Below are 18,776 nucleotides of genomic sequence, written 5' to 3'. Positions count from 1 at the left end.
ACCAGATTAACTGTAAGGAAGACAACTGGACCAGATTAACTGTCAAGAAGACAACTGGACCAGATTAACTGTAAAGACGACAACTGGACCAGATTAACTGTAAAGAATACAACTGGACCAGATTAACTGTAAAGAAGACAACTGGACCAGATTAACTGTAAAGAAGACAACTGGACCAGATTAAATGTAAAGAAGACAACTGGACTAGATTAACTGTAAAGAAGACAACTGGACCAGATTAACTGTAAAGAAGACAACTGGACTAGATTAACTGTAAAGAAGACAACTGGACTAGATTAACTGTAAAGAAGACAACTGGACTAGATTAACTGTAAAGAAGACAACTGGACCAGATTAACTGTAAAGAAGACAACTGGACCAGATTAACTGTAAAGAAGACAACTGGACTATATTAACTGTAAAGAAAACAACTGGACCAGATTAACTGTAAGGAAGACAACTGGACCAGATTAACTGTAAAGAAGACAACTCGACTAGATTAACTGTAAAGAAGACAACTGGACCAGATTAACTGTAAAGAAGACAACTGGACTAGATTATCTGTAAAGAAGACAACTGGACCAGATTAACTGTAAAGAAGACAACTGGACCAGATTAAATGTAAAGAAGACAACTGGACCAGATTAAATGTAAAGAAGACAACTGGACTAGATTAACTGTAAAGAAGACAACTGGACCAGATTAACTGTAAAGAAGACAACTGGACCAGATTAACTGTAAAGAAGACAACTGGACCAGATTAACTGTAAAGAAGACAACACCATGTTATATTTTTTGAAAATGCTTTATTTATCTAGTTAACCACTATAAATACAACAAGCTGAAAAATAACAAGGAGCATAGAAAACCGGTCCCAGGTCTAAACAGGGACACCAGGAGCATAGAAAACCGGTCCCAGGTCTAAACAGGGACACCAGGAGCATAGAAAACCGGTCCCAGGTCTAAACAGGGACACCAGGAGCATAGAAAACCGGTCCCAGGTCTAAACAGGGACACCAGGAGCATAGAAAACCGGTCCCAGGTCTAGACAGGGACAGCAGGAGCATAGAAAACCGGTCCCAGGTCTAAACAGGGACACCAGGAGCACAGAAAACCGGTCCCAGGTCTAAACAGGGACACCAGGAGCATAGAAAACCGGTCCCAGGTCTAAACAGGGACACCAGGAGCATAGAAAACCGGTCCCAGGTCTAGACAGGGACACCAGGAGCATAGAAAACCGGTCCCAGGTCTAAACAGGGACACCAGGAGCACAGTTTGGCAATAAGGCACACTAAGAACAGTTTACAGTGTTATTATTAATAATGTTATTTCTTTAACGAGGCACGTGTTGTTCTGTTGGAGATGGAGACGACACGCCAGGTGTTCAAACCTACAGGTGGGGGGCGGGGAGTGTCTGGGGGGGGGGGGGGGGGGGGGGTCAGTTTCACTCAGCTCTGTTCATTCTGAATGGATCCATAGACCTCCACACTGAACAGCCTGATATCTCTGACCTCCACACTGAACAGCCTGATATCTCTGTCCTCACACTAAACACAACACCCAACATAAAAACAACTAATTCTACATTACATTGTTAACATAATACACCAAATTACATCACAAATTTAAAATGTTCAAACTAATTGGACATGTTTAGTTTTTTTTGAGAAGAAAAAAAAACAAGTTTTTAAAATGTATTTTAGTTTGATCACTAAACTCTATTTAAAGGAAAGAATCCATGTTTACTCTTGGAATATATTATAGCATTTCTTCTGACGTCATAAACAACAACACATAATGAATATATTAAATATATCCTGACTTCTTGTCATCATAAAACAACGCAATAAAAGTTACTCGTCGGTATTTAATGAAATTCCAGTTTTTCTTGAGAGAGAGAAACCCTTTACAGGCCAGACAGAGAGAGAGAGAGAGAGAGAGAGAGAGAGAGAGAAAGACACTACAGAACAGACAGAGAGAGAGAGAGAGACTCTTTACAGGCCAGACAGAGAGAGAGAGAAAGAGAGAGAGAGAAAGACACTACAGAACAGACAGAGAGAGAGAGAGAGACTCTTTACAGAACAGACAGAGAGAGAGAAACAGAGAGAGAGAGAGAGAAAGAGAGAGAGAGGCTCTTTACAGAACAGACAGAGAGAGAGACTCTTTACAGAACAGACAGAGAGAGAGAGAGACTCTTTACAGGCCAGACAGAGAGAGAGAGAGAGAGAGACTCTATACAAAACAGACAGAGAGAGAGAGAGAGAGAGAGAGAGAGGCTCTTTACAGGCCAGACAGAGAGAGAGAGTGAGAGAGAGAGACTCTATACAAAACAGAGAGAGAGAGAGCGAGAGAGAGAGAGAGGCTCTTTACAGGCCAGACAGAGAGACAGTTGGGCCTGATATTCCAAAAATACTGTTGAATCCATTTACATCCCAACTGTTTATCTCCTTCAAGTTCACCAGCATCAACACAACTAACACCCCCACGACAAATAAAGACAAATACTACACTGATACTGGACGGGCAAGCTGTCTGTCATACCGGTGGGTGTGAATAGAGAGTGATACTGACCCAAAAGACTTCAACAGAGACGTGGACGGGCAAGCTGTCTGTCATACCGGTGGGTGTGAATAGAGAGTGATACTAGGACGGCAACGTGTAGTTTGGGGTTCTCTCTCTCTCTCTTCTTCTTCTCTCCCAACAAACAAACATTTGTCAGCCTCGTGTAGCAGCTTTTTTGATGTTGTTTTCACGTTGGATGTGGAGGCTGATGTGTGTTAGTTACTAGCAGGTCAAGTCAGCCTGACAGGAGTTACAGAGGGAAGAGAGAACCTGTGTGTGTGTCTCTAAGGCTTAGTTCCAGTTGTTTTTACGTTGGATGTGGAGGCTTATGTGTGTTAGTTACCAGCAGGTCAAGTCAGCCTGACAGGAGTTACAGAGGGAAGAGAGAACCTGTGTGTGTGTCTCTAAGGCTTAGTTCCAGTTGGAAGGTTAGTTTCAATAGAATTATATTCTTAACAAAGCTGTTAGAAAAAGGGGTCTAAGGGCCCTGAGTTCCAACTAAACTAACTAAATCGTACAATCTGGTTACATATGGAATTGTTTTAAGATGGTCCAATCTGACTCGTTAGGACGCTAGAGAAGTATTTGTGAGAAGACCAACAAGGATGTTTCACCACGATCTCTTGACAAACACCGCTGTAGCTCTGTCACCTTCCACCTCAGATGAGGAAGGTCGATTTCACCTCAGATGAGGAAGGTCACCTTCCATCTCAGATGAGGAAGGTCGATTCCCCCTCAGATGAGGAAGGTTGATTCCACCTCAGATGAGGAAGGTCGATTCCACCTCAGATGAGGAAGGTCGATCCCACCTCAGATGAGGAAGGTCACCTTCCATCTCAGATGAGGAAGGTCGATTCCCCCTCAGATGAGGAAGGTCACCTTCCACCTCAGATGAGGAAGGTCACCTTCCACCTCAGATGAGGAAGGTCACCTTCCACCTCAGATGAGGAAGGTCGATTCCACCTCAGATGAGGAAGGTTGATTCCACCTCAGATGAGGAAGGTCGATTCCACCTCAGATGAGGAAGGTCGATCCCACCTCAGATGAGGAAGGTCGATTCCACCTCAGATGGGGAAGATTGATTCCACCTCAGATGAGGAAGGTCGATCCCACCTCAGATGAGGAAGGTCGATTCCACCTCAGATGAGGAAGGTCGATTCCACCTCAGATGAGGAAGGTCGATTCCACCTCAGATGAGGAAGGTCGATTCCACCTCAGATGAGGAAGGCTGACAGGCGGACGTGGCGGATTGAGACACAGCCCATGAGGGTTTGTGTATTATGCTAAATAGATGTCAGCGTGGGCGTGGTGGATTGAGACACAGCCCATGAGGGTTTGTGTATTATGCTAATTAGATGTCAGCGTGGGCGTGGACATCGACTCTTAGTGCCTTCTGTGTTTGTTACACGCACAGACAGCAAAACACTGAATGTATAAAAAATACCTTCATATCTTTTACAGGGAAATCTGCTGCCTAATTGGAAATGACCTCTAAACGTCAAGCGGTTTGGGAATAAATCCTGACCATAGTCTCTGTTCCAACGACCAGCTACCGCTGAGAACGAAGCAGTCTATTGGGCATGTAGTAATTCTGTGAAATGCTAGTGTAGTGTAGAGAGTTAAACACGTTTCCACTCAACAGGCACTGCAGTTGAGCTCAGAGATCATAAGACCGGGCTAGTGGAAAGGCACAATAGTCGAACCCAGAGAGACACAGATCTCTAGTAGAAAGGCACTGCGGTAGAAAGGCTTTACAGTGGGTTGAAGCTCAGCGGAGTGTGATGCTGCTAGCTTAGCATAAAGCTAACAGGGTGTTTCGGTAAGCTTAGCATAAAGCTAACAGGGTGTTTCGGGTAAGCTTAGCATATGCTAGTAGAGCGTTTCGGTTAGCTTAGCGTATGCGAACAGAACTTTTGTTAGCTTAGCAAATGCTAGTAATATGTTCAATGTTAGCTTAGCCTACGTAGCATATGCTAGCTTAGCGTACGTAGCATATGCTAGCTTAGCCTACGTAGCATATGCTAGCTTAGCGTACGTAGCATATGCTAGCGCTAGAGAGTGTTAGGGCAGAGCAATACAAAATAATAAACGCCTTTGTCCATATTTGTTCACCATGTGAGAATCAAGCAATTACAAACAATTAGAATAAAGTACAGAACAACAACAACAACAACAACAACAACAACAACAACAACAACAACATGATAAAATAAAACAATTCAGTCTTAGTCTGCTGGAGGAGACAGTGAAGTGACAGGCCATGTTCCATAACAGAAGTATAACACATCTAAAAACACCCATAAAAAGTACACGTTTTTTAAATGATACCCAGTATTACAGTATCTGAAAACTAATAGATACCCCCCAACAACAAGCAAACTCATCTATGAAGCTAACAGCATGAATGGATTAATGAAAACAACTTTAAAATACAAACTCTTTTAATAATAAAATCAAAAAAAATAAAAAGTCTTCAGTAGTTTCTGTAGTATTTTTTTTTTCTCATTTTAGTTTTTATTTTGTTATATTTGTGTTGTTTTAAACGTTAAACTAAAGTTTGAAAAAACAAAGTCAAATGTTATCTTTCTTTTTCTATTTCAGAAAACTAACAACAGAAACATAAAACCTCTTCGGAAATACTTCAGTGTACCTTCAATGTTCTTGTTGCCCAGGCAACAGGGAGGAGAGGGTGGGGGGGGGGGGGTCAGTTGTCAGGGTGATGAAGTGATGTCATAGAAGGTGGGGGGGGGGTCCATTGTCAGGGTGATGCAGTGATGTCATAGAAGGTGAGGGGGGGTTCGTTGTCAGGGTGATGCAGTGATGTCATAGAAGGTGAGGGGGGGGGGGGGATTCGTTGTCAGGGTGATGCAGTGATGTCATAGAAGGTGGGGGAGGGGGGTGATGTTGAGCGTAAAGCTAAAGGTGAGCACTTCAACCCATGACCAGACCACATCTCCTTCATTGGGTCTTATGTGTTTTCTTCGACACAGTCTGCTATACATCAATGTTTCTGATGGGAGTGGATGATTATAGACCCTGGGGATTCCTGGGATACCTACCAGGTCTGGACTAATGCTGTTTTTCTCCTCTACCTGGTCATTAATGGTACCCGCCTGGTGTTCCAGGTCTAACTCAGGCCCTGATTAGAGGGGAATCAACCACCTGGTGTCTCAGGTCTAAATCAGTCCCTGATTAGAGTGGAACAATGACTGGTGTCTCAGGTCTAAATCAGGCCCTGATTAGAGTGGAACAATGACTGGTGTCCCAGGTCTAAATCAGGCCCTGATTAGAGGGGAATCACGCACCAGGTGTCCCAGGTCTAAATCAGGCCCTGATTAGAGGGGAATCACCCACCTGGTGTCTCAGGTCTAAATCAGGCCCTGATTAGAGGGGAACAATGACTGGTGTCTCAGGTCTAAATCAGGCCCTGATTAGAGTGGAACAATGACTGGTGTCCCAGGTCTAAATCAGGCCCTGATTAGAGGGGAATCACGCACCAGGTGTCCCAGGTCTAAATCAGGCCCTGATTAGAGGGGAATCACCCACCTGGTGTCTCAGGTCTAAATCAGGCCCTGATTAGAGGGGAACAATGACTGGTGTCTCAGGTCTAAATCAGGCCCTGATTAGAGTGGAACAATGACTGGTGTCTCAGGTCTAAATCAGGCCCTGATTAGAGGGGAACAATAACTGGTGTCTCAGGTCTAAATCAGGCCCTGATTAGAGGGGAACAATGACTGGTGTCTCAGGTCTAAATCAGGCGCTGATTAGAGGGGAATCACCCACCAGGTGTCTCCGGTCTAAATCAGTCCCTGATTAGAGGGGAATCACCCACCTGGTGTCTCAGGTCTAAATCAGGCCCTGATTAGAGGGGTATCACTTACCTGGTGTCCCAGGTCTAAATCAGGCCCTGATTAGAGTGGAACAATGAAACAAAGCAGAGGAACTCTCCAGATTTGAATATGAGCGATATAGGCTCTATTCGATTCATAGAATATATTGTGTGAATGTTGTATGAACGTTGGAGGAACGTCTGGTCCAGTATTCATTAGGACCAATGTGAACCTGTCAGTAAGACGTTGCATAGACGTTGTTAAAACGTTGAAGGTTTGGCGCGCGTCATAACGTAGCCTAGATGTTGGGCTAACGTTGAAGAACCGACGCAGAGTAGAGTTTGTGTTAAAGGGTCCATTTAGTTAGTTTTTTGACATTGTGGACGTCGCTGTTGAAGACATTGACTTGACGTGTCGTTATTTGAACGGGGGGGGGGGGGGGGGGTGATATGTGGGGATGAGGGCGTCTGTAGTTCCTGACGGCGTGACACACAAGTTGTTTGAACGTTGAGTGGTGGTTGAACAGGCGTTGTGGACCAGTCAGCTGGTAGCTGGTAGCTGTTGTCAGTAGGTCTGATAGCTGTTGTCAGTAGGTCTGGTAGCTGGTATCTGTTGTCAGTAGGTCTGGTATCTGTTGTCAGTAGGTCTGGTAGATGTTGTCAGTAGGTCTGGTAGCTGGTATCTGTTGTCAGTAGGTCTGGTAGATGTTGTCAGTAGGTCTGGTAGCTGTTGTCAGTAGGTCTGGTAGCTGTTGTCAGTAGGTCTGGTAGCTGTTGTCAGTAGGTCTGGTAGATGTTGTCAGTAGGTCTGGTAGCTGGTAGATGTTGTCAGTAGGTCTGGTAGATGTTGCCAGTAGGTCTGGTAGCTGGTAGATGTTGTCAGTAGGTCTGGTAGCTGGTAGATGTTGTCAGTAGGTCTGGTAGCTGTTGTCAGTAGGTCTGGTAGCTGTTGTCAGTAGGTCTGGTAGCTGGTAGATGTTGTCAGTAGGTCTGGTAGCTGTTGTCAGTAGGTCTGGTAGCTGTTGTCAGTAGGTCTGGTAGCTGTTGTCAGTAGGTCTGGTAGACGTCGTGGATGGGCACCTGAAACGCTGCGGCAGGGAAGGCCTGGGGCACGGCGTAACCAGCGTACCCTCCGTAGGCTGCAGCGGCCACGGCTGCGTTCTTCTGCAGGGCTGCCAGGGCAGCAGCGTTGTAGTTGGTGATGGGCATATAGCCTGCTCCGTACAGACCACTGGCCGTGGGGATACGCTGCATGTTGTGGGTCATGGTGTACACTGGTGTGATGGGACGACCCTGAGGGGGGAGAGAGGGAGGGAGGGAGGGAGGGAGGGAGGGAGGGAGGGAGGGAGGGGAGAGAGAGAGAGAGAGGGAGGGAGGGAGGGAGGGAGGGAGAGGGAGGGAGGGAGGGAGGGAGGGAGGGAGGGAGGGAGGGAGGGAGGAGAAGAGGGAGGGAGGGAGGGAGGGAGGGACGAGAAGAGGGAGGGAGGGACGAGAAGAGGGAGGGAGGGAGGGAGGGAGGGAGGGAGGGAGGGAGAGAGAGAGAGAGGGAGGGAGGGAGGGAGGGAGGGAGGGAGGGAGGGAGGAGGGAGGGAGGGAGGGAGGGAGGGAGGGAGGGAGGGAGGGAGGGAGGGAGGGAGGGAGGGAGGGAGGGAGGGAGGGAGGGAGGAGGGAGGGAGGGAGGGAGGGAGGGAGGGAGGGAGGGAGGGAAGAGGGAGGGAGGGAGGGAGGGAGGGAGGGAGGGAGGGAGGGAGGAGAAGAGGGAGGGAGGGAGGGAGGGAGGGAGGGAGGAGAAGAGGGAGGGAGGGAGGGAGGAGAAGAGGGAGGGAGGGAGGGAGGGAGGGAGGGAGGGAGGGAGGGAGGGAGGGAGGGAGGGAGGGAGGGAGGGAGGGAGGGAGGGAGGGAGGGAGGGAGGGAGGGAGGGAGGGAGGAGGAGAGAGGGAGGGAGGGACGAGAAGAGGGAGGGAGGGAGGGAGGGAGGGAGGGAGGGAGGAGGAGAGAGGGAGGGAGGGAGGGAGGGAGGGAGGAGGAGAGAGGGAGGGAGGGACGAGAAGAGGGAGGGAGGGAGGGAGGGAGGGAGGAGGAAAGAGGGAGAGAGAGAGAGAGAGAGAGAGAGAGAGAGAGAGAGAGAGAGAGAGAGAGAGAGAGAGAGAGAGAGAGAGAGAGAGAGAGAGAGAGAGAGAGAGAGAGAGGGAGGGAGGGAGGGAGGGAGGGAGGGAGGGAGGGAGGGAGGGAGGGAGGGAGGGAGGGAGGGAGGGAGGGAGGGAGGGAGGGAGAGTTAGTGGATATTATTCAACTTTCAAATTACATTAATTTCATGTTTCACTGTGTGTGTACCTGGTAGGGTGGAGGTGAGGAGACAGTAGGTATAACAGTCTGTGTGTGTACCTGGTAGGGTGGAGGTGAGGAGACAGCAGGTATAACAGTCTGTGTGTTCTGGGCTGTGTGGTCGTGCTGCAGGGCCAGGGGGTTAATGAGGTGTTCCACAGAGTGATGCATCTTCCCTTCCTCCATCAGCTTGGCTCCCTGGAACACCGGGTACTGGCCTCCTAGAGCCTGCAGGCCCACTGCGCACACACACACACACACACACACACGCACACGCACACGCACACGCGTACAGACAAAACCCCAGACTGAGAGTCAGATTGGGAAATGCCACTATGAGATGTCAAAGACATTGAGAGTAGAGGCACGGTTTTAACAGGACAGAGTTTGAGGTAGAGAGAGAGAAAAGAGAGAGAGAAGAGAGAGAGAGAGAAGAGAAGAGGGAGAGAGAGAAGAGAGAGAGAGAAGAGAGGAGAGAGAAGAGAAGCGGGAGAGAGAGAAGAGAGAGAGAGAAAAGAGAGAGAGAGAGAGAGAGAAGAGGGAGAGAGAGAAGAGAGAGAGAGAAGAGAAGAGGGAGAGAGAGAGAGGAGAGAGAAGAGAAGCGGGAGAGAGAGGAGAGAAGAGAAGAGGGAGAGAGAGAAGAGAGAGAGAGAAAAGAGAGAAAAGAGAGAGAGAAAGAGGAGAGAAGAGAAGAGGGAGAGAGAAAAGAGAGAGGGAGGAGAGAAGAGAAGAGGGAGAGAGAAAATAGAGAGAGAGAGAGGAGAGAGAAGAGAAGAGGGAGAGAGAGAGAGAAAAGAGAGAAGAGAGAGAGAAAGAGAGAGGAGAGAAGAGAAGAGGGAGAGAGAGAGAGGAGAGAGAAAGAGAGAGAGAGAGAGAGAGGAGAGAGAAGAGAAGCGGGAGAGAGAGAAGAGAGAGAGAGAAAAGAGAGAAGAGAGAGAGAGAGGAGAGAAGAGAAGAGGGAGAGAGAGAGAGAGGAGAGAGAAAAGAGAGAGAGAGAGGAGAGAAGAGCGAGAGAGAGATAGAGAGAGAGAGAGAGAGAGAGAGAATGGAGTTACCCAAGTTAGTGTTAGCCTCTGTTGGTTGGGGTGTGATTCGGATTAAAATGGTGCTTAGCTCTTGATTAAACCCCCTTCACACACACGCACACACACACGCACGCACGCACGCACACACACACACACACACACACACACACACACACACACACACACACACACACACACACACACACACACACACACACACACACACACACACACACACACACACACACACACACACACACACACACACACACACACACACACACACACACACACACATGCCAACATACACATGCCAACACAAGGTCACTCATTGTTTCAGATGGACAAAAGTCCACTGTGTTTCTCTGATCCAGTTTATTCCAGAGACTGAGAGAAGGATTGTGGGGGATTGAGCAATCACGTCCAGATTAGGAGAATCAGATTATCGTTCCATACCGGGGGGGGGGGGTCAGAGATTGTTGACCTCTGACCCCCTTGATCTGAAGTGTTGAGGAATTTACAGTAAAGGAAAAACACATCATCACCAAGAGAGGTTTTTGTTTTTCTCTCCTGGTCTGAATAAGGGATAGTAGGACAGAGCAGGTAAAACAGAAGGATGAAATGGAAAGAGAGAGAGAGAGAGACAGACAGCCTCTCTGAGAAGAACGGCTTGCAGTTCAACTCCAGTCCAGGAGAGGGGGCAGTAGTGTCTCTTAGCTTTTTTTTTCCCCAGAAAGCTGCGATCTGTCAACGGTGACCTGAGCTGCAGAAAAGGTAATCTATCAGCTGATATTAAAGTATTATAGTGAAAATCTATGACCCATCAATTCATCCTCAGGCTTCCTATATCTCATTTCCTGTCTGCTATTTCCTGCCTGCTTGCTGCCCTCTGGGAACTGGAGTTGAGCAGTGGAAAGACGACAGTAGGGAGTAAGTTTAGACCAGTAGAGAGTTAGTTTAGACCAGTAGGGAGTTAGTTTAGACCTGTAGGGAGTTAGTTTAGACCAGTAGAGAGTTAGTTTAGACCAGTAGGGAGTTAGTTTAGACCAGGCATGGTTTAGACCAGTAGGGAGTTAGTTTAGACCAGTAGGGAGTTAGTTTAGACCAGTAGGGAGTTAGTTTAGACCAGGCCTGGTTTAGACCAGTAGGGAGTTAGTTTAGACCAGTAGGGAGTTAGTTTAGACCAGTAGGGAGTTAGTTTAGACCAGGCCTGGTTTAGACCAGTAGGGATTTAGTTTAGACCAGGCCTGGTTCAGACCAGTAGGGAGTTAGTTTACACCAGGCCTGGTTTAGACCAGTAGGGAGTTAGTTTAGACCAGGCCTGGTTTAGAGGTATCTTTCACTGACTTGAGCCAGGCTTGAGACAGGAAGGAGACAGGCTTGAGACAGGAAGGAGAAAACTGAAGGAAGCAGGCGGCGGTATAGGGGACAGTTTAGGGGGACGACGGGGGGGTACGACGGGGGGTACGACAGGGGTGTGACTGACTTGTGCAAGGCTTGATGCCCAACGGGTTGACTGAGGCCGTCAGCTCCATAGAGGGTACCAGCTCGTAGGCCTTGTTGTCGGGGCCCTTGGCTTTGCCTTCATGGTACCGGCTGTAGATACCCCGCCCAGCAGAGTAACCACCCAGGTATGACCCCCGGGGGCCGGGGGCACGGCTACCTGCCGTCGCTCGGCCACGACCTCGCACAGCACCTGCTGGAGATGGGCCACAGTGGGGGGGGGGGGGGGGTGCTGTTTAGGGTCACGCTTCAATATAAGGGGCATGGGATATGTTTAGGGCGCGTTCTGCTTAGCACAGGGCCCAGCGTTGTCAGGGTTTGACCGGGGGAGGCCGTCGTTGTAAATAAGTTTTGTTTCATAGGTTTGACGTCTTCACTGTTATTCTACAATGTTATTCTACAATGTATAAAATAGTAAAAAATAAAGGAAACACCTTGAACGAGTCGGTGTGTCCAAACTTTAAACTGGTACTGTATATGTAGATAGATATTTTATAATATTCTGCCCCAGACATTACTACGAGCCCGTCCTCCCCATTTATAGTGCCACCAGCCTCCTGTGGCACTGACGTTCGTTATTGCTATCCGTGATCCTTGGGACGTCACTACCTTAAACCCCTAACCTACTCTAGAGTCCTACCCTAAACCCCTACCATACCCTAAACTCCTACCCTACCCTAAATCCCTACTCTACCCTAAACCCCTACCCTACCCTAAACTCCTACCCTAAACCCCAACCCTACCCTAACACCTACCCTACCCTAAACCCCTACCATACCCTAAAAACATACCCTAAACCACTACCCTAAACCCCTACCCTAACCTAAACCCCTACCCTAACCTAAACCCCTACCCTAACCTAAACCCCTACCCTACCATAAACTCCTATCCTAAACACCTACCCTAGACCCCTAGACTAAACTCCTAACTGAAACTCCTAACTGAAACCACTACCATAAACCCTACCCTACTCTAAACTCCTACCCTACCCTAAACCCCTACCCATACCCCTACCCTACCCTAAACCCCTACCCTAAACCCCGCCCTACCCTAAACCTCTACCCTAAACCCCTACCCTAAACCCCTACCCTACCCTAAACCCCTACCCTACCCTAAACCCCTACCCTAGCCTAAAACCCCTACCATAAACCCCTACCCTAAACACCTACCCTAAACCTCTACCCTAAATCCCTACCATAAACCCCTACCCTAAACCCCTACCCTAAAACCCTACCCTAAACCCCTACCCTAAACCCCTACCCTAAAACCCTACCCTAAACCCCTACCCTAAACCCTAAACCCCTACCCCACCCTAAACACCTACCCTAAACCCCTACCCTACCCTAAACCCTAAACCCATACCCTAAACCCCTACCCTAAACCCCTACCCTAAGCCCTACCCTAAACCCCTAACCTAAACCCCTACCCTAAACCCCTACCCTACCCTAAACCCCTACCCTAAACCCCTACCCTACCCTAAACCCCTACCCTAAACCCTGAACCCCTACCCTAAATCCCTACCCTAAACCCCTACGCTAAACCCCTACCTTAAACCCTAAACCCCTACCCTAAACCCCTACCCTAAACCCTAAATCCCTACCCTAAACCCCTACCCTAAACCCTAAACCCCTACCCTAAATGCTAAACCCCTACCCTAAACCCGTACCCTACCCTAAATCCCTATCCTAAACCCCTACCCTACCCTACCCTAAACCCCTACCCTAAACCCCTACCCTACCCTAAACCCCTACCCTAAACCCCTACCCTACCCTAAACATGGGGTGATGTCCGAGAGTTGGGACGTCCCAAGGAATCCAGTTTGGACATTTCCCGTCAAACCCCTACCCTAAACCCCTACCCTAAACCATTACCCTACACCTCTACCCTACCCTAAACCCCTACCGTACCCTAAACCCCTACCCTAACCCTAAACCCCTACCCTACCCTAAACCCCTACCCTAAATCCCTACCCTAAACCCCTACCCTACCCTGAACAAATCCAATGGGGTGATGTCCGAGAGTTGGGACGTCCCAATGTCCAGTTTGGACATTTCCCGTCAAAGTGTGAAGCCGTCGTTAGGGGGGGGGGGGGGGGGGGGCTGCTATGGGGCGTCATTTTACATGGTTTGTCAGAGGTGCAAAAATATATATATACTGTACATTGTCTATGTTTATCTAGTCATTAGTTTGTCTGATTCCAACACTGGTAGAACATCTAGTAACTGAAGTTGTCAAGGAGTGTGGGAGACATCGTGGGGTCTGACAGTTTGTCTGATTCCAACACTGGTAGAACATCTAGTAGTTGAAGTCAAGGAGTATGGGAGATATCGTGGGGTCTGACAGTTTGTCTGATTCCAACACTGGTAGAACATCTAGTAACTGAAGTTGTCAAGGAGTGTGGGAGACATCGTGGGGTCTGACAGTTTGTCTGATTCCAACACTGGTAGAACATCTAGTAGTTGAAGTCAAGGAGTATGGGAGATATCGTGGGGTCTGACAGTTTGTCTGATTCCAACACTGGTAGAACATCTAGTAACTGAAGTTGTCAAGGAGTGTGGGAGACATCGTGGGGTCTGACAGTTTGTCTGATTCCAACACTGGTAGAACATCTAGTAGTTGAAGTTGTCAAGGAGTATGGGAGATATCGTGGGGTCTGACAGTTTGTCTGATTCCAACACTGGTAGAACATCTAGTAGCTGAAGTTGTCAAGGAGTGTGGGAGACATCGTGGGGTCTGACAGGTTGTCTGATTCCAACACTGGTAGAACATCTAGTAACTGAAGTTGTCAAGGAGTGTGGGAGACATCGTGGGGTCTGACAGTTTGTCTGATTCCAACACTGGTAGAACATCTAGTAGTTGAAGTTGTCAAGGAGTGTGGGAGACATCGTGGGGTCTGACAGTTTGTCTGATTCCAACACTGGTAGAACATCTAGTAGCTGAAGTTGTCAAGGAGTATGGGAGATATCGTGGGGTCTGACAGTTTGTCTGATTCCAACACTGGTAGAACATCTAGTAGCTGAAGTTGTCAAGGAGTGTGGGAGACATTGTGGGGTCTGACAGGTTGTCTGATTCCAACACTGGTAGAACATCCAGTAACTGAAGTTGTCAAGGAGTGTGGGAGACATCGTGGGGTCTGACAGTTTGTCTGTCTACTAGCGAACTAAAGAGGTGATGGAACAAGGGGAAGTTGTTATAGAAACCCAGAGAGAGGAGTTGGTCACATGACCAGGAAGTTGATGTTTCATTGGATAAGCGAGTGTAAAGGAGTAGCCAATAAGGATGGAATAGATTACCATTGGTCTGTATCATTGGGCCTCCTTTGGAGAGAAAACCAGAACACAGTGATTACAGTCAACGTCTGGACGGATTAGTTGGAATCGGCCCAAATGGAACCCTGTCCCCTATGTAGGGCACTACTTCTGACAAGGGCCCATAGGGTTAGAGCCAATAGGGCTCTGGTCGATAGTAGTGCCCTGCAAATGGAATAGAGTGCTACTTAGGACACAGATTAGTTGAGCTGCCACCCAGACACCTGCCAGCATCACTCATCACAGGGTACGGGCTCAGCACTGAAAAGGGGGACACTCTGCAATATGGCGTCCTCAGAGGTTACTTACAGAGGAGACGCTTCCTGCTTAGAGACAGTGAAGGACAGCAGAATCCTAATCTGCCAATGCTCCAGACAGCCACTAGGGGATCCTCTCGATGCAGGTATAGAGTCCCACAGTGGAGGTGTCATAATACCCATAAGACCTAGCGGTCAAATAAGGAAATGATTCCAATCTTTGTTTTTCCACCATTCATTTTCCAATAAGGGATTTTAGAAACAATTCAAATGAGGGCTGTGTTTTGTGTGTAACCTGCCGTGGTGTTTTGTGTTTAACCTGCCGTGGTGTTTTGTGTTTAACCTGCCGTGGTGTTTTGTGTTTAACCTGCCGTGGTGTTTTGTGTAGGTTTAACCTGCCGTGGTGTTTTGTGTTTAACCTGCCGTGGTGTTTTGTGTAGGTTTAATCTGCCGTGGTGTTTTGTGTTTAACCTGCCGTGGTGTTTTGTGTAGTTTAACCTGCCGTGGTGTTTTGTGTAGGTTTAACCTGCCGTGGTGTTTTGTGTAGGTTTAACCTGCCGTGGTGTTTTGTGTTTAACCTGCCGTGGTGTTTTGTGTAGTTTAACCTGCCGTGGTGTTTTGTGTAGGTTTAACCTGCCGTGGTGTTTTGTGTAGGTTTAACCTGCCGTGGTGTTTTGTGTTTAACCTGCCGTGGTGTTTTGTGTAGGTTTAACCTGCCGTGGTGTTTTGTGTTTAACCTGCCGTGGTGTTTTGTGTAGGTTTAACCTGCCGTGGTGTTTTGTGTTTAACCTGCCGTGGTGTTTTGTGTAGGTTTAACCTGCCGTGGTGTTTTGTGTAGGTTTAACCTGCCGTGGTGTTTTGTGTAGGTTTAACCTGCCGTGGTGTTTTGTGTAGGTTTAACCTGCCGTGGTGTTTTGTGTAGGTTTAACCTGCCGTGGTGTTTTGTGTAGGTTTAACCTGCCGTGGTGTTTTGTGTAGGTTTAACCTGCCGTGGTGTTTTGTGTAGTTTAACCTGCCGTGGTGTTTTGTGTAGTTTAACCTGCCGTGGTGTTTTGTGTAGGTTTAACCTGCCGTGGTGTTTTGTGTAGGTTTAACCTGCCGTGGTGTTTTGTGTAGGTTTAACCTGCCGTGGTGTTTTGTGTAGTTTAACCTGCCGTGGTGTTTTGTGTAGTTTAACCTGCCGTGGTGTTTTGTGTAGGTTTAACCTGCCGTGGTGTTTTGTGTAGGTTTAACTTGCCGTGGTGTTTTGTGTAGGTTTAACTTGCCGTGGTGTTTTGTGTAGGTTTAACCTGCCGTGGTGTTTTGTGTAGGTTTACCCTGCCGTGGTGTTTTGTGTAGGTTTAACCTGCCGTGGTGTTTTGTGTAGGTTTAACCTGCCGTGGTGTTTTGTGTAGGTTTAACATGCCGTGGTGTTTTGTGTAGGTTTAACCTGCCGTGGTGTTTTGTGTAGTTTAACCTGCCGTGGTGTTTTGTGTAGTTTAACCTGCCGTGGTGTTTTGTGTAGGTTTAACCTGCCGTGGTGTTTTGTGTAGGTTTAACCTGCCGTGGTGTTTTGTGTAGGTTTAACCTGCCGTGGTGTTTTGTGTAGGTTTAACCTGCCGTGGTGTTTTGTGTAGTTTAACCTGCCGTGGTGTTTTGTGTAGGTTTAACCTGCCGTGGTGTTTTGTGTAGGTTTAACCTGCCGTGGTGTTTTGTGTAGGTTTAACTTGCCGTGGTGTTTTGTGTAGGTTTAACCTGCCGTGGTGTTTTGTGTAGGTTTACCCTGCCATGGTGTTTTGTGTAGTTTAACCTGCCGTGGTGTTTGGTGTAGGTTTAACCTGCCGTGGTGTTTTGTGTAGGTTTAACCTGCCGTGGTGTTTTTTGTAGGTTTAACCTGCCGTGGTGTTTTGTGTAGGTTTAACCTGCCGTGGTGTTTTGTGTTTAACCTGCCGTGGTGTTTTGTGTAGGTTTAACCTGCCGTGGTGTTTTGTGTTTAACCTGCCGTGGTGTTTTGTGTAGGTTTAACCTGCCGTGGTGTTTTGTGTAGGTTTAACCTGCCGTGGTGTTTTGTGTAGGTTTAACCTGCCGTGGTGTTTTGTGTAGGTTTAACCTGCCATGGTGTTTTGTGTAGGTTTAACCTGCCGTGGTGTTTTGTGTAGTTTTAACCTGCCGTGGTGTTTTGTGTAGGTTTAACCTGCCGTGGTGTTTTGTGTAGGTTTAACTTGCCGTGGTGTTTTGTGTAGGTTTAACCTGCCGTGGTGTTTTGTGTAGGTTTACCCTGCCGTGGTGTTTTGTGTAGTTTAACCTGCCGTGGTGTTTGGTGTAGGTTTAACCTGCCGTGGTGTTTTGTGTAGGTTTAACCTGCCGTGGTGTTTTGTGTAGGTTTAACCTGCCGTGGTGATTTGTGTTTAACCTGCCGTGGTGTTTTGTGTAGGTTTAACCTGCCGTGGTGTTTTGTGTAGGTTTAACCTGCCGTGGTGTTTTGTGTTTAACCTGCCGTGGTGTTTTGTGTAGGTTTAACCTGCCGTGGTGTTTTGTGTTTAACCTGCCGTGGTGTTTTGTGTAGGTTTAACCTGCCGTGGTGTTTTGTGTAGGTTTAACCTGCCGTGGTGTTTTGTGTAGGTTTAACCTGCCGTGGTGTTTTGTGTAGGTTTAACCTGCCGTGGTGTTTTGTGTAGGTTTAACCTGCCGTGGTGTTTTGTGTAGGTTTAACCTGCCGTGGTGTTTTGTGTAGGTTTAACCTGCCGTGGTGTTTTGTGTAGTTTAACCTGCCGTGGTGTTTTGTGTAGTTTAACCTGCCGTGGTGTTTTGTGTAGGTTTAACCTGCCGTGGTGTTTTGTGTAGGTTTAACCTGCCGTGGTGTTTTGTGTAGGTTTAACTTGCCGTGGTGTTTTGTGTAGGTTTAACCTGCCGTGGTGTTTTGTGTAGGTTTAACCTGCCGTGGTGTTTTGTGTAGGTTTAACCTGCCTTGGTGTTTTGTGTAGTTTAACCTGCCGTGGTGTTTTGTGTAGGTTTAACCTGCCGTGGTGTTTTGTGTAGGTTTAACTTGCCGTGGTGTTTTGTGTAGGTTTAACTTGCCGTGGTGTTTTGTGTAGGTTTAACCTGCCGTGGTGTTTTGTGTAGGTTTAACCTGCCGTGGTGTTTTGTGTAGGTTTAACCTGCCGTGGTGTTTTGTGTAGGTTTAACCTGCCGTGGTGTTTTGTGTAGTTTAACCTGCCGTGGTGTTTTGTGTAGTTTAACCTGCCGTGATTTTTTGTGTAGGTTTAACCTGCCGTGGTGTTTTGTGTAGGTTTAACCTGCCGTGGTGTTTTGTGTAGGTTTAACCTGCCGTGGTGTTTTGTGTAGGTTTAACCTGCCGTGGTGTTTTGTGTAGTTTAACCTGCCGTGGTGTTTTGTGTAGTTTAACCTGCCGTGGTGTTTTGTGTAGGTTTAACCTGCCGTGGTGTTTTGTGTAGGTTTAACCTGCCGTGGTGTTTTGTGTAGGTTTAACTTGCCGTGGTGTTTTGTGTAGGTTTAACCTGCCGTGGTGTTTTGTGTAGGTTTACCCTGCCATGGTGTTTTGTGTAGTTTAACCTGCCGTGGTGTTTGGTGTAGGTTTAACCTGCCGTGGTGTTTTGTGTAGGTTTAACCTGCCGTGGTGTTTTGTGTAGGTTTAACCTGCCGTGGTGTTTTGTGTAGGTTTAACTTGCCGTGGTGTTTTGTGTAGGTTTAACCTGCCGTGGTGTTTTGTGTAGGTTTACCCTGCCGTGGTGTTTTGTGTAGTTTAACCTGCCGTGGTGTTTGGTGTAGGTTTAACCTGCCGTGGTGTTTTGTGTAGGTTTAACCTGCAGTGGTGTTTTGTGTAGGTTTAACCTGCCGTGGTGTTTTGATGACCCTGTAAATCTCTCTACGACAAGGTAGACTTTTATCAATATATTCGGCTCTATTTACTCTCAGATTTGAACATGCTAATTAGCATCAATGTAGACATCATGCAAAACTACAAATC

The 18,776-nt window shown here is 47.6% G+C and overlaps 1 protein-coding gene and 1 long non-coding RNA gene across 10 annotated transcripts in view; one reads left to right on the top strand and one right to left on the bottom strand.

Moving 5' to 3' along the window:
* Window positions 1-3,119: 3,119 nt before the first annotated feature.
* Window positions 3,120-3,566, top strand: LOC139419758 (uncharacterized). Its single transcript, XR_011635437.1, has 3 exons — window positions 3,120-3,259; window positions 3,311-3,360; window positions 3,463-3,566. It is a non-coding gene; the product is annotated as an uncharacterized lncRNA (long non-coding RNA).
* Window positions 3,567-5,053: 1,487 nt separating this feature from the next.
* Window positions 5,054-18,776, bottom strand: part of LOC139419171 (RNA-binding protein 47-like) — a 68,318-nt gene continuing 54,595 nt past the window's right edge. For 3 of the 9 annotated variants that reach the window (XM_071169156.1, XM_071169155.1, XM_071169157.1), the window contains 4 exons: window positions 14,538-14,561; window positions 11,228-11,440; window positions 8,726-8,955; window positions 7,148-7,684 (listed from right to left, as the gene is read on the bottom strand). In XM_071169156.1, coding sequence (XP_071025257.1) covers window positions 7,439-7,684; window positions 8,726-8,955; window positions 11,228-11,440; window positions 14,538-14,561 — 713 coding nt within the window. In that variant the 3' untranslated portion in view covers window positions 7,148-7,438. Of the gene's footprint in view, window positions 7,685-8,725; window positions 8,956-11,227; window positions 11,441-14,537; window positions 14,562-18,776 lie in introns of all 9 variants that reach the window. The other 6 variants (XM_071169159.1, XM_071169160.1, XM_071169161.1 and 3 more) reach the window with 6 other exon arrangements.

This window comes from Oncorhynchus clarkii, chromosome 10 (genome assembly GCF_045791955.1).
Source record: "Oncorhynchus clarkii lewisi isolate Uvic-CL-2024 chromosome 10, UVic_Ocla_1.0, whole genome shotgun sequence".
Lineage (NCBI taxonomy): Eukaryota > Metazoa > Chordata > Actinopteri > Salmoniformes > Salmonidae > Oncorhynchus > Oncorhynchus clarkii.
Note: the sequence above shows the minus strand (reverse complement) of the source record. Positions and strands in the feature narration are given on the sequence as shown.